Genomic DNA, 15,231 nt, shown 5'->3' with positions numbered 1-15,231 from the left:
CACACACACACACACACGAGTACTAGCATTCTGGGCTTAAGCAAAATTCTGAATAGAGGAAACTTATTGAAGGCATACTAGGGACAAGAGATCTTTAATTGTAATTGCAGAATACTGTTTTAGAACAGGATAAGACCTGGAGAGAATCTTGTAACACTTGGTAATTTTATAGCTAAAGAAGCAGAAGTCCAGAGGGAGCAAAGTAGCCCACTTATGATCAGATCAGTCCAGTGATCCTTACCAGCTTCCTGCCCTAGTACTCAGCTCTCCTCTGGTCCCCATGTCCTAACCTGTCATGCTTTCACTTAGGAATCTTGTTTTCTTGTACTCTCGGGTTATTCCTGGTAATCTCTAATCTGAGCATCCTTCACAAACCGCTCTAACTCTCCCTCATCTTTCCCCTACCCCTAGCAGATTCATTCATAACATGTGTGAATGTGTTTGTGTGCATGCTCTAGATGCTCTCCGGGTATTCATGCAATAGTCAAATTGTATGTCATTTTCAAATCTTATAGTTTCAGTGTATTATTATAAAGTGGTTGTTTTGTTTATTTCAATTTATATTTGAACAGGAAATAGACTTGGAAGCTCAGTTTGCATGTAAGAATGTTATTGAGGAATTCTGTAGGGAAAAGTACCTGTAAGGGAGTGAGGGAAGAGGACGGACGTGACTGTGATGCAGTTGTAACAGGGTCCTCATTGCACCCTACAGGGACAGGGACAGCCCTGAATTGAGGCAGGAGATCTGGCCTCTGTTCCATCACATGTGGCCATTGGATGTGGTGGCACTGAAAAGGAAGACTAATGCCAACATACTGGCTTCATGGGACTTTAGAGCTAGAAAGGGTCTTTAAAATCACCTAATTTAATCATTTTATTATTTAGACAGGGGAACAAGACCATCAGTAAGTTGACTTATCTGAAGTCACACAGATAGGTGTAGCAGTAGGTAGCCTCTGATTGTAACATTCAACAAACACAGGAGGCCCATTTAAATCTGAGCTTCATATAAGTATCCTAATGTATACTTATACTAAAATATTATTTAATGTTTACCTGAAATTCAAACTTAAGTGCCCTGTATTTTCTCTATCTGCCCTCATCAGACTCCAGTTAAAATTTCTACCTTTATCATGTTCTCTTTCCATTGGTTTCACCAGCTCTTTTCGTAAAAGATTTTAAAAACATAGAATGATACAATTTATTCATGTTTTTTTAAAAATAATGTAAAATATTACATATCTTTTAGAAAATGTTTGGAAATCAAGAATGAGCATAAGGCACTATAGAAAATATGCACAGATTTCTGTCACTTGGCGATAATCACTGTGGTTTTGGCATATCTGCTTCTAGGGTCCGTTCCAAGGCCGGAGATATTATCTGCATTTTTGTCGAGTTTTAAATAGCACGAGGAGAAGTTTCTTGAGTATCTGACTTATTTTCATATATTAACTGAGACACATGGATTTACAACTAGCAATGATCACCTCCGTTTTTATTGCTATATAATTTATAATGGATTGCCACAGGAGATCATTTGAAAGCATTTGGCCGAGTGAGCTGTAGAGGGGGAATTTAGATTCAGCCTCAAAACTAGAGCAATACGTGACTCTTTAATAATATTGGTTATATACTTAATTAGCAATTAGATTTTTAACAATCTGACATATGCATGTGCTACTCAAAGCCTTTTTATGTTCATGATTCTATGTACATAATTTTATTAAGCGTCTATCATTACTCTTTGGATCTTCTTAGATCAAATCATTCTCCATCCCTACGAAGAGGACATTTGTTTTATTCTACTGTCATATTGTATCCCCTCTTACAGCTGAAACTGTCATATCTTGCCACGTTTACCATCCTTTGCTGTTTTCTTTAAAACAGTAAATATATATTTTAAATTTAAAAAATCAGAAATGCTATTTTCATCAAAACTGAAATAAAAATTTTGCCTCGTTCTGCCTTCCTCATTCTGTCCAGTCCTAACCTTTTGCCATGCCTCTTTGACTTTCATGTTTATAATTTGTATGTTTGAACTTGAGCATATTTTTGATATGTAAATGTAGACTCCTTTTTTAAGTGTCTTTTAACTAGATGGTAATTTGGGGCGGGGAGTGAGAGTTCACTGGCATACGTATTAACCAATAAATTCTGATATGCTGGATCTTCCCTACTAGAAATGCAATACATATACATCCCATTTTTAAGCCACAGCTAAAGTGAGCAAAATGACCTGATTGGAAACTTTTGATTTCACACAGAGCCCCCTCCAGTCATCCAAGTGCCTAACAATGTTACAGTCACTCCTGGAGAGAGAGCAATTTTGACCTGCCTTGTCGTCAGTGCGGTGGATTACAATCTAACCTGGCAGAGAAACGACAGAGATGTCAGACTGGCAGAGCCCACAAGAATGAGGACCTTGGCCAACCTCTCATTGGAGATAAGGAGTGTGAAAGTCAGCGATGCAGGAGAGTACCACTGTGTGGTGTCCAACGAAGGTGGAGCGGCAGCAGCCTCCGTATTCCTGAGAGTGCAAGGTACTATGTTGATGGTAACTTCTGAATCTTGGTGTCCTTGTGTCTTGCTCTTTCAATCTCTGCCCTCCCACACTGGCTATGTCAGAGGGATGACACCTACCCAAGCTATTAGTTTTGAATGAAAGAATGCTTAGGGATCCTCCATTGTTTTAAGGTGATTAAGCTAGAAACTAAAACATCACTAACAAATGGGTAACTTGGCCACCATCTTGACTAATCCCACCAGTTGAAGATGTCTATTTGAAGAGAATATAAAAACTGTCTCTGGATGATTTCATAGTTTTAAATTCTCTCAATTATAATAATTCTTATTGTTTCAATAATCGGTTCAAAAATTCTTCCCCAATTTAAATATTGTCTGATTGCATGTATAATTAATTTACTTTCTATTTTTTTTTTAGATTTAAATATTTATTATGAAAACTCTGACGACATTAGAAAATTTTCATTGTTTTTAACAAAAATTGGTATGTCATAATAATTTTCTGGCTGATGGGATTAGAATGCCAGAAGGAGGGAGATTTTTTTTTTTATTTTTAACGCTTCCTGGGTGTAATTGACATAATAAACCGCATAGATTTGAAGTGCACTAGTCAGTGAATTTGACATACACAACACATACATTCAGGAATCCATCACCACAATCAAGATAAACAATATGGTCCTCAGTCCCCAAAATTTCTGCCTGCCTTTTTAAAAACATTTTTATTTGTTCTTTTTAGTTATACATGACAGTAGATGAATTTTGATATATCAAACATATATGGAGTATAACATCACTTTTTAAATATTTTTTATTTGTTCTAATTAGTTTTACATGACAGTAGAATGCATTTTGACACATCATACATTAATGAAGTATAACTTCTCATTCGTCTGGTTGTACATGATACAGAGTTACACCTGTCATGTAATTATATATGCACATAGGGTAAAAATGTCCAATTTGTTTTACTATCATTCCCACCCTTGTGCCCCCCCTTCCCTTCACTTCTCTCTGTCTTGTCCCAAATACCTCTGTTCTCCTCCCACCCCTTATTGTGAATTAGCATCCACATATCAGAGGAAACAATTGATCTTTGGTTCTTTGAGACTGTCTTATTTCGTTTAGCATAATATTCTTCAGTTCCATCCATTTACTGGTAAATACCATGATTTCACTCTTCTTTAAGACTGAGTAATATTCCATTGTGTTTATTTGAAACTCAGTGACTGAGTAACTAATTGAATTCAATACATCTTATAGTATTCTATGATTGACCTCTTGCTTCAAGATAATAACTAGTTTATCTTTACTTTAGTCAATCAATTTTATAAAGAATAAAAGATAAAACATTATGAAAAGCAAAGGTGTTGAACAAGGAAGATATAATGTAAAATGCTGTCACTATCACAGATGACATTTTGTAAAATCTCAAGGTAGTACTCATCGGTGATAGTATTATATGCATCATTGCCTAAGCTGTCATATTGCTAAACCACTTTAAAAATATACTAGGCCTCACTGCACCCTTCAACATTCTTTGCGCTCTAGTTTCCTGATTAATTTTGGATTTTGTTAAAGTATCAAACTTGTGCCTTTTCATGAGAATACAAGAAAAATGTGAATAAAAGAACAAAAAATAAAAATAAAAAAAATAAACACAATGGAATTTTACTTTCTATTTTTAAATTATATTTGATAATTTTACTAATGTTTTAATTCAAAGTTTCAGATGTTTCTCATTTTATCAAGAGTTAACCAGAATTTTTCTTTTTGACTTCATTTGTGTGCAGATGTTCGCGCACACACGTGTTTATTGAAAGTAAACTAATATTGAGTCAATCTTGAATTATGTTTCCATGGATCAGATCTCCATATAGCTGCAAACAAAGTATGTTAGCAATGTGAATTAATGGCTACTAAATATAGATATACATTATTCCATCAAAGGAAGATCAGGAAATGCTCCAAAGTTTCCTTTCAGTAGTGTCATTTGGTTTCTGAAAGTCTTAATGTAATGAATAAATTACAGCCAGCAGTTTTTCACTGTTAAGCTAAAAGATTTGGTTACTGCCTCAGCTGAATATGTAATTTCTGATCCTTGATGTGGGAGCTGATTGTTTCAGAATTGGGCCTATTTGGTTTTCACACAGAACAATGTTATAACATCCTTGAAGTAATACTCTTAGGTAGTTCATAAGTAAGTTTATCTAAGAGGCTGACCATTGGGTTTCAAGGCTACCTCTTAGAATGTTATTAGTGACAGAAAAATGAAACTACTTTGAGAATTAGCACAATGGTTGACATCTGATTATAGTGTTCTCCTTGGTAGTTGAGACATTCTGCAATTTGAATGTGTCTTTTGTTAATTGATCTGGTGAAACTTCTAGGAAAACGTTGCCTTTGTAAATAGTTCACTACATTTCTACATAGTAAATGCTTAGATCATGTGTATCAATGCAAGCAGCAACGTGGCTTACTAGAACTCTGGAACCATTTTACCAAACGGATTGCTTCACATGAAATATATGCTAATGGACTTGCAATTTGATATTGGTTCTTCACTTGATGTCCCTGAGAATGGAATTATAAACACAAAACTAGACTTCATTGTTTTCCCAAGATATTATTTTAGAGCACTCTATTTAGAGCATTAGAGCAAACTTTCATGGGTAAAAAATGATGCAAGGAATTTGTTTCTAAGAAAAGAAAATAGATTGCTAACTGCACATCCAGAGATTCTGTTTCCATAGATCTATTGTGCAGCCTGGGCATTTTTAACAGACTTCTCAGGTGGTACTGTGAACATATTCTGAAAACTACATAGCATCTATTCCCTAGAATGCACTCTGTGATCTAGAAATTTTATCTTGAGGGGAAGCCTTTGACTCTTCTTTCTGCTAAAAGTCATTGTTGTTCAATGCTTTAAATAAGTGCTCAGATAAGATGTTTGTCTTAGTTCATTTTTTTGTCACTGTAACAGAATACCTAAGAATGGTTAATTTATAAAGAAAAGAGATTTATTTTGAGTCTTGGTTCTGGAAGCTGGGAAGTCTGAGAGCATGATGCTGGCATCTGCTTGACTTCTAGTGAGGGCCTTGTACTATGCCTAGCACAGTAAAAAGAGGAAGTGAGTATGTGCAGAAGAGAGAGCACCAGATGGTGAGTGGCATAGCCTCTGTTTATAGCAAACCACTTTAGCAGTGAAAATCAGTAGCTGAAAGCAATAACTCACTCCCATGAGAAAGCCATTCATATATCTTAATGACCAAATCACCTCTTAAAGGCCCCATTTCCCCACATGAATACAGTGAATTGAATTTCAACGTGAGTTTTAGAATGAACAAATCATATTTAAGATTCAGTAATGTTGTGTAATACCCAAGATATAAATATAAAATGCGAGTTTACATGACCGCTAGTCTATACGAACCAGTGGCTTATAGGCATTCTATCATGGTTTGCCCAATTGGCTTTGAGATTGAGAAATTTAGTGAAAAAGATGGTTTAAGAATCTAACAAAAAATACTCTTGAACTGATCACAATAATTAGAAGAAATAAAAGTCTGTAACAAATTATAACTGTCTGAACACATTATTTTATGCACTTTTGGAAACCCAATGAATGTGCTGGTGCAAAGTTATGAATATTTGATGAGTTAAACTATAGCTAGAGGTATAATTTATGGTAAGTTGAGATGATTTAAATCTGTTGACATATGGTCTTAATTACAAATTATTTTAATCTTAGAGAGTTGAATGTTTTAAAAGCAGAAATAAAAAAGTTCTAGAAAACTCAAAAGAGACAAATATTACATAAATGGAGTATCACTTTAGGAATAGTTTCCTTACTTGCACACAAATTAGGAAAACATAGTTCATAGCTCCATTTGGGTTCCCCTTTGAGAATTATTTCTGTTGGGAATACTTGAAGGGTTAAAAAAAAATCCAGACTTTTACAAATTTTATACTAGTTTCACAAAATATAATAAGCAAGAATTTTCTGGTTTAAAATAACATTTGTTTAGCATTAAATCCTCTCCTCACCTAATAGTAAAACATCTATAAAAATTCCAAAATACAAAATTAAAGAATACAAAAAACAAGAGGAAATTAAAAGCAGCAAAAATTCTAGGAGGAATTTTATATACACTATATTTTTAAATTTATGTACATATGAATATATAAGTATGTATACGTAGTATTATATTTTAAGATCAGTAGGATGAAAATCAACATCAGTCCATTTTTTTTCCTGTCCACATGAAAGTTGGGAGGAAGTTGCTTGGTCCCTGTTTCATAGTTTGCTTTAAAAAGAAAATGTTATTTTGCAACTTCTCATGCAAAAAATCTCAACATAACCCAAGCTTATCCATAAGGACCAAGGAAAGTTTTCATCTGGGTCTTGAAGCTTTAAGACTTATGACCAAAGCCAGAGGCCCTGTGTCCACCAGAGCCTGCCTAGTGTGATCCAAACATTCTCATCTACTTCCTGCAACTTTTGGACTGCAGATAGCAAGCTACAAGTCCCAGCACTATCCAAGTTCAAATCATGGAACTTAGGAAAGGTATCCTATATCACACACATCCAGGAGCTTGGATGCCATCACCACAAGCCCAGATATTACCTGCACAGGCCCTGGAAGGTTTAGAAATGTTCTCCTCCACATCCTATAGATTTTGGACCACAGTTTCTAGTGCCCAAAGCCCTGATGGCATTCGTGCTTGTCCCTTGTGACCTGGAGAAATCATCAGCTTGGTTTGACAGCTTCACAAAGGGAGCTAACAGTGCTGCAAGCACCAATTGCAGCCACCCATGGGACTTAAGAAAAGTCCTGTTTGTGTTCCACATTACCAGTGCCACAGATCCTCATGTCACTTGTGCTTACCCTGCAGCACCTGGGAAAGGTCCCTAACAAAAGTGTGGCTGCTTTTGCCACAGGTCTAGGTATCTCCCATATTTATCCTGAGAGTCCTGGGGAAAGTTTCCTTTAATCCTGTGGCTTGAGGCTCATGACTCCTGGTGCCCCAATCCTTGATGTCACCTATACTTGCTCTGAGGTACCTGACAACAGTTCTCTCCTCATCCCACATGACTGAGATGTGGCACCTGCCACCACAAACCAAGAGCCTGAGGAAGGCTTTTGGAAGCTTGCATCTATTGCAAAGTCATAGAAGTGACTTCATGAACTGTTGTAGTTTAGCCTGTTGGGGGACTCGCAGGCACTGCTGACACCAGTCAAAGATAAACAAGTCACATGGGTCTGCTTTTGAATCCCCTGTAACAAAACCCAAAGAACCTTCCAACTGACATACTATCTCTTATCTAAACAATGAAAATATATTTTCTCGTGAAAGCACTTTATAAAATTATAAGAAGGAAATGTTACACCAGATGTGCAGACATCACCATAAGGACACAAGAAACATAAACAGAAATATAACAGCCCCAAAGAAAAACAATAATTCTCCATAAATAGACTGTAATTAAAAAACGGACTGAGGTTGTAGCTCAGTGGTAGAACACTTGCCTCGAATGTGTGAAGCACTGGGTTAGATCCTCAGCACCACATAAAAATAAATAAATAAACATATTGTGTCCATCTACAAATAAAAAAAATTTAAAAAAACAATTATGAAATACCTACAACAGAATTTAAATATCAAACCTAAGAAAACTCAATGAGATGAAAGAGAATATAAACTACAAAAAAGAATGAGAAAAACAATTCAGGGTATGAATTAGAAATTTACCAAAGAGTTAGAAATCATAAAAAGACAACCAATTAGATGCCAGGCGCAGTGACGAATGCCTGTAGTCCCAGAGGCTTGGGAAGCTGAGGCAGGAGGATTGTGAGTTCAAAGCCAGCCTCAGCAAAAGCGAGGCACTAAGCAACTCAGTGAGACACTGTCTCTAAACAAAAAATAAAATAGGGCTGGGGATGTGGCTCAATGCCACTGAGTCAATCCCCAGTACCCTCCCCCGAAAAAAAAAAAAAAAAACCCACAAAAACCAAAACAAAAAACAATTAGATATTTTGGAGTTAAAAAAACCTTTGATTAAGGAAATAGAAAATACAATAAAAAGCTGCTCCAATAGACAACACCAAGCAGTAGGAAACTTGAGGATGGATCTTTTGAATTGTAAATATATATGCATCCAACATGGGACCATCCAAATATTTAAAACAAATATTGTATGTAAAGGAAAACTCTAATATAATAATAGTTGAAGACTTAAATTCCTACTTTCCCCAATCAGCCAATCATCCAGACAGAAACTCAACAAAGGAACATCTGAGTTGAATCATACTCTAAAGCAAAGGGACCTAATAGGCATTATGGAACTTTTCACCCAATGTCAGTGGAGTACACATTCTTCTCATCAGCACATGGATATTCTCCAGGTTAGATCATATGTTAAGTCACAAATCTCAAATTTAAAACAAAAATGAATAAAGCTATAAATTAAGAAGAAGAATGGAAAGTACACAAATACCTGGAAATTGAATAACATTCTCCTGTGATCAATGGGTAATTGAAAAAATTAAAAGGCAAATAAGAAAATTTCTAGAAATAAATGAATATGATAATAAGAGAATGTGAATGAGTGACATGTTCATTTCAGTATGCGAATTCCTCACTATGAAGATAATAACATAATTAGACAAAGGAAATTCCTCAGGAAAGGGATTTCCCTCAAGTAGGATTTATCACTAACTCAGAAGTTCAGCTATACAAACAACCAAATAGAAGCCAGCTGACCACTGCTGTGCTTAGGGGGGGAAAAAAGATCCATGTCTGTAAAATGTGAATATCATTCTTTGGGGGTTGTGAAATGTTAAGTGACATTTTTATTCATGCTTTCCTATACTTGAAAGAAATTATTTCATAGGAACGGATTATTTTAAAACTTGGCATAAATAAATTTTTTTAATGTTCATATTAATTTTATTGGGAAATTGAATTTTGAATGGCTTTATGTGTTTTCTATCTATATTGGGATGTTTTATCCCTTTTTTTATTTAAAATAATTAAGATAAAAGATAATTTAAAATAAAGAAATAACTAAGAATAACTAAGAATATAATAATGCCTCTCAAAAAAGAAAAGCAATAAGATTTAAAAACTTGTGTTAGGTCAATATCAATCTATCAGAAGAAATATCTCTTATCTGTTGTATGGAAATAAAGAATACAAAATAAGGATCTACTATGCTGTTCCTTAAATATAGAAATGTTTAGTTCTAAAAAAATTGATCTTAGAAAAGGTAATTCTAAGATTTATTTGTAGGCACAGTCGTTCTCGTAGGTGTACCAGTATGCTGGCAATTTCATATTGTATGCTAGCTTTTGATACCTTGATTTTTATTTTTTTATGATGCAATTCACTCTTTAAAGAAAAAGAAAAACACTCCCTTGGCTGAGTTTCTTCTTCTGATTCACTTTGGGAGATAGACCTCGTTTAACTTATTTGTACAGGTTGTCACTTTTATTTCTGAGTGCTAATGAGCCCTCTGCATTGCTGTTCTTATATGCGGGGGAAAAAAAACAAACACACACACACATTCTTACTCGTTGACCTTTTTCTTTCATGTTTGTTTAAACACAGCCCCTTCCCCCAAAGAATATTGTATCACACTTGTGGACCACTCATGATGTGGGAAGAACTTACTCTAATAAAGCTTCACTTTTGAGAATCTTGGCTAATATTAATTTTATTATCCTCAAATGACTAGTCTTCTAGAAACGTGCTTTGCAAGCCCATGTATTTGTCTTCTCTGAACACTTTTTTTTTTTTTAAGAGTATGGGATTTATGGAATTTACCTGACATCACTTACAGTTGAGACGATGACTTCATTTGGTTTTCAGATAAGATTACTTGTAACTGGACAACTTATTTGAGAAGTTCATCTCATATCTGTAAAATGTCAGAAGTTATTTTATGTATTTAAAAAAATCTCTTTGGTACTTAATACCATTGAGAGTTGTTTGTAAACTAAAATGTGTTATGATGTAAAGTATCAAGTTAGTACAAAAATTCCTAATTGAAAGCTTAAGCATCTGAAATATTGTAGCACTGAATTACAGAGTATGCTTCTTTAAATTTTTTCTGAACCAAAAGTGAAGTCTAACAAAAGGAATTGTACATTTGCACAATTTCAATTGATAAATAAATTAGGTTTTCTTGTAAGAAGAGTTTAGCCTTCACTCAATTTATCCACCACATGCAGTCTCCATGGTTAAGGGCAAGTTTCTGTTATAACACATTCTAATTCTGTGCAGTAAAATGTACAAATGACTATCATCTGTTTCATTTTCTTTTGCCTTTCATCCAAAGCATTCATGTTCTATAAAGATGTTAAGACACTTTAATTATAGATGGAAGGAATTATATCTTCCTAAAACTTAGAAGACATTAAAATGTCTTAAAATAGAACTTAAAAGGAGAAGTTAAATTAGACTTATTTAGATTATAAAAAGAAAGGGATGTGGATGACTTAACATTTCAAGCATATAAGAAAATCATTATAAAGAAGCTATAAACCATGAACATTTTAATTTTCATCAAAAAAAAAGGACCATGTGAAAATGTGTGTTAGCCAAACCTGATGATTTTAAGAGAGAGAACAGGAAGGACATCCAGATGTTGGGGAGGTTTGATGCTGGAATGTAGTAGCTGGGGCATAGATATGTCCTTTCACAAGGCAGTGTCCACAGGGGGAGAGAGAGCAGATGAGGTGAGTCAGCAAACATTTCAATCACTAAGTTTTTCAGAGAAAGCTACTGACATTTGAAAAATGGTTGTCCATGGCATATATTATGTCATCTAAACCTCACAAATTATGTTATTCTCTGTTAAAATCTGTTTCCACTCACGGCACTTCTGATGCCAAATGTGTAGAGTTTTCCTCCCACACAATGAAATTTCCTACTCTCTGAACACCAGTAAGGTGTGTATCAACTCAGTTCTGACACCACCTCAAGTTAACATTAGATCCCACAGGTCAAGGGCTCACTTCAGATGCCAATCACAAGTTCCGGCCCTGCTGTACTTCTGACCAACCAGAGAATATATAAAATCAGAGGATCCCAGGACTACCTCTTCAGGGTTTAATAATTCGCTAGAATGGCTCACAGAACTGAAGAATGTACTTTACTTACAATTACTAGTTTATTATAAAGGATAAAAAAAAGCACTTTGCATTAACCATTTTATTATTGAAGGGTCCTGAAACAACCAGATGAAGAGGTGCACAGCACAAGCTCCTGTCCCTGTGGACGCCGGGGTGCCAGCTGTAGGTCAAGTGCTTCCCTGAGTTCTCTGAGCTGCACTGGTGGATTCATCTGACAGGAGGAGGGGTCGTGTTAACCCTCCATCTATAGCTGGTCAGTCTGAAGTATGATTGACAACCAGCTGGCATCTGAAGTGGGGGTCAGTCTTGGGGGACTGAGCCTTTATAGTGTGGCAGTTGAACTGAATGAAAGGACACCCAGCTAATGTCCACAGGAGAATTGCCCCATGTGTGTGGAAATACACCCCTGTTGAGTGGTGCTGAGTGGTATGTGAGTGGAGGGGGAGACAGAGTGCTTTGTTCCTCTTATAAGTACAACTCAGAAATAGGCAAGAGGAAGAGATGCTAGGCTAAGTGTAGAGGAGGTGGGCCAAACTGGAGCTTCTGTGCCTCTCCAGGTATTCTGCTTTCCCAGCACCTCCTTGGGTTCGTAAACCGAGAAGCTGTCTGAACCCTGACAGGATAGGTTTTTATAGAGGTTCCATAATGTAGGCATGATTGATTAAATCATTAACCACTACCTATTTCTAGCCCTCCTCTCCACCCTGGGGGTCAGGGGTTGGTGCTGAAAGTTCCACTCCTGTCATCATGCCAAGGTCTGTCTTGTAACCAGCCCACATCCTGTGGCTCTCTAGGAGTCCCCAGCTCCAAGTCATTCTGTAGCGTATGAAAATGGCACTTATCACTTGGGAGGTTCCAGGAATTTTAGGAACTCTGCCAGGAACTAGGACAAAGATCCAATATGTTTTCATTATATCACAAGATTACATATTGGCATCTGTATTTTTTCCTAAGGAAGTAGAGTTAGTGGTTAATGGTTAGTTAGGGGTTAGTGACTTGCCCCAGGTCACAAAACCAGCAAGTGGCCAAACCCACATCCTGTCTAAGGTCTCCACTATGGGATGTGGCTTCATTTTTCTGCATTCTATTCAGAAACACCTATATATGCTATTCATAGGTAGGTATAAAGCACAGGCAGTCAGAGGAAAGTGAAGAAGTGTGGGGAAGGGGGTGGAGAAAAACAAAGTGTTCACAAGTATGGATGGAAGGATGAGAGCACTAAATAAATAAATAAATAAAACAGAAAAGGCACATCTATCTCCTGTCTCATGGAGATCTTTTTAAAAACTCTGAAATTGCAGCATTGTGTGTAATGACTGCTTGGAGGAAAGACTGCCAGGTTATAATTCTCTGTCCCTCTTACTCCTTTGATGCCTCAGAATGAACCAGGTGTGTTGTGACAGTTTGGTGAATCCTTTGACTTAAGTTATGGTAGAGTCGCTATTAAGGAGAGCTGCAGAGGGGGGAGAGAGCTGTAAACATGCTACTGGAACAAGCACACAGAGAAAAAATGATTGCTGGCCTGTGAGCTCTATCAAGACAGGGCCTCAAATTTTGTTCTGTTTTGTCTTTAGTGCCTGTGCACAACCTGTGTCTGTGGGAAAATTAGTGAGAAGCACGGTGTGTGGACATAGAAGTTTTGCAACTATGAACAAGATTTATGTCATGTATTAAATATATATTTATGTTGTGTGCTATTTCCTCCAAATATTTTTTAATTATTTATACATTAATTTTCCAACTAAAAAATAAATTTTCTTTCTAAAGATTATATACATATTACAGGAAATAATAGATAACTTGCAATTTTATACATGAGGAAGGGGTGCAATATTAGTTATAAATAAAAACTCAGTTAAATGATACAAAGCAGGAATATTTATTTGCATCTGAAGAAAGATATGATGTTAGGAACATGTGGTTCATGAACATGTGAATCTGGTAGCTAGTGATCATGATGACAGGTTCTCCCTTTATGCCGTGCTCCAAGGCACTACCTCCATCATTCTGTTAAGAAGGTACACTTTTTTCCATAATAATGAAACAAATCTATAACAGCTGAAGTGCCTTGTTTAAAAATCCTTGCCAGAAAGGGTTAGAGTGGATGTCTTATTTGTTTATACAGTTATTCCTCATTCATTAATTTATCCAAAAATTAATTCTCAGGCATTGTGGTCCTTACTGAGGCAAATGAGAAGGGAATAATATCACTCTCTTCAAAAAGCCCATAACTTAAAAGAAATACTGAGATAAAGCAAATTTTTGCAGCACAGTGTGGTGAGAACTATATCACTGTGTTCCAGAGCCTATAATTCTGTCTCAAAGTGATGAATTGAGATTGAAAGGGACTTCATGGAGGAGAGGGTGACTGAAGGTGACTCATCCTGTGCCAGGCTGAGGTGAGGAATGTTTTTCCCGGTGGAGAAAACCACATGTGCAAAGCCAGGGAGGAATGAGGTGTGGGCTTGCTGAGCGTGGAGGACCCAGCGGAGTAGGGAGACCCATCTCCATGCTGTTGGATTTTCTGTTCCCTGCTCTCTCTGGTAGCCTTTTCATTATAATTGGAGGAAAATATTTAAGTTTGTGGGATTTTGCAGGATTGATTCAGCAAAATGACAAAATAATGCAGCAGTGTTCTGTGGGCTTGAGACTGGACAAAGAAGGGAGAGAAGGGTTAGGATGGCAGTTGTGAATCTCAGACTGGACTCCCAAGATTGGTGTTCTCCAGCCACCCTGTGCTTGCTTCACTGACCAGAACCTAAGGTAGCAAATGAATTTGTCCAGCAACATCAATTAACTCTCAGATTTTTAAAAATTTCCTTCAAGAAGTTCTATATAGCCCTACTATCATAAATTTTTGGTTCTGTAATTCTTGCATATTGTGCACAATTTCCCCCTTTTAAAATACTGTAAGCAATTTTTTGGTTTTTTGTTTTTGCAATGCCAGGGGGTCAAACAGCCTCAGTCAAAAGATGTTGCCACATTGAGTCTGGGTCAGGAGATATACATATGTTAAACGTCACTAGTCTTCTAATAGGCTATGAAGTGATAAAGTTAATTATGATTCACAACTCTTTCAGCCAAATGGGAATTAATCTAAGCTTTGACCTTTCTCTCCTATTTGGAAGTGCTATGAATTTTAGGAAATTGCTATAAAGCGGAGCGAGTTAAAGAAAAGGCTTTGTGATAATCAATGCTAGTTATCATTTAGTTGAAGATTTTCTAAGTGAGAGAGTAAAACTTCTTAAATTTTGTCCTCCTTATCCATCTTTTTTTGTCTTAACCTATTTTTGACAAATTAAAAAATTCCTGAATTATTTTTTGTTAAGAAATAAAAAAATAATAGCATTAAGTGGAATAAATGTTAACCTATAAATAATCACTAAGAATTACTTAAATTATACACAAGGTAGCAAGCATCTCCTGCATCAACATCTTCACAACTTAATTGGAAATTATAAATCATTGATTTTGAAAAAAAAAAAAAATCTGTATCATCAAGATTCTAAGATTAAAATGGAATATGTAATTTATCACTGTATATCTCTCAAAGTATTGCCCTTCTTTCACC

At 36.0% G+C, this 15,231-nt stretch overlaps 1 protein-coding gene across 5 annotated transcripts in view; it reads left to right on the top strand.

Moving 5' to 3' along the window:
* Hmcn1 (hemicentin 1) overlaps window positions 1-15,231 on the top strand; it is a 381,331-nt gene that overhangs the window by 161,416 nt on the left and 204,684 nt on the right. For 3 of the 5 annotated variants that reach the window (XM_048809830.1, XM_048809832.1, XM_048809831.1), the window contains exon 11: window positions 2,265-2,540. In XM_048809830.1, coding sequence (XP_048665787.1) covers window positions 2,265-2,540 — 276 coding nt within the window. Of the gene's footprint in view, window positions 1-2,264; window positions 2,541-13,692; window positions 14,035-15,231 lie in introns of those variants that run through there. The other 2 variants (XM_048809834.1, XM_015491607.2) reach the window with 2 other exon arrangements.

The sequence above is a fragment of the Marmota marmota genome, unplaced genomic scaffold, assembly GCF_001458135.2.
Source record: "Marmota marmota marmota unplaced genomic scaffold, marMar, whole genome shotgun sequence".
In the NCBI taxonomy this organism is placed as follows: Eukaryota; Metazoa; Chordata; class Mammalia; order Rodentia; family Sciuridae; genus Marmota; species Marmota marmota.
The sequence above is the reverse complement of the archived record's forward strand: the minus strand, read 5'-3'. Positions and strand labels throughout refer to the sequence as shown.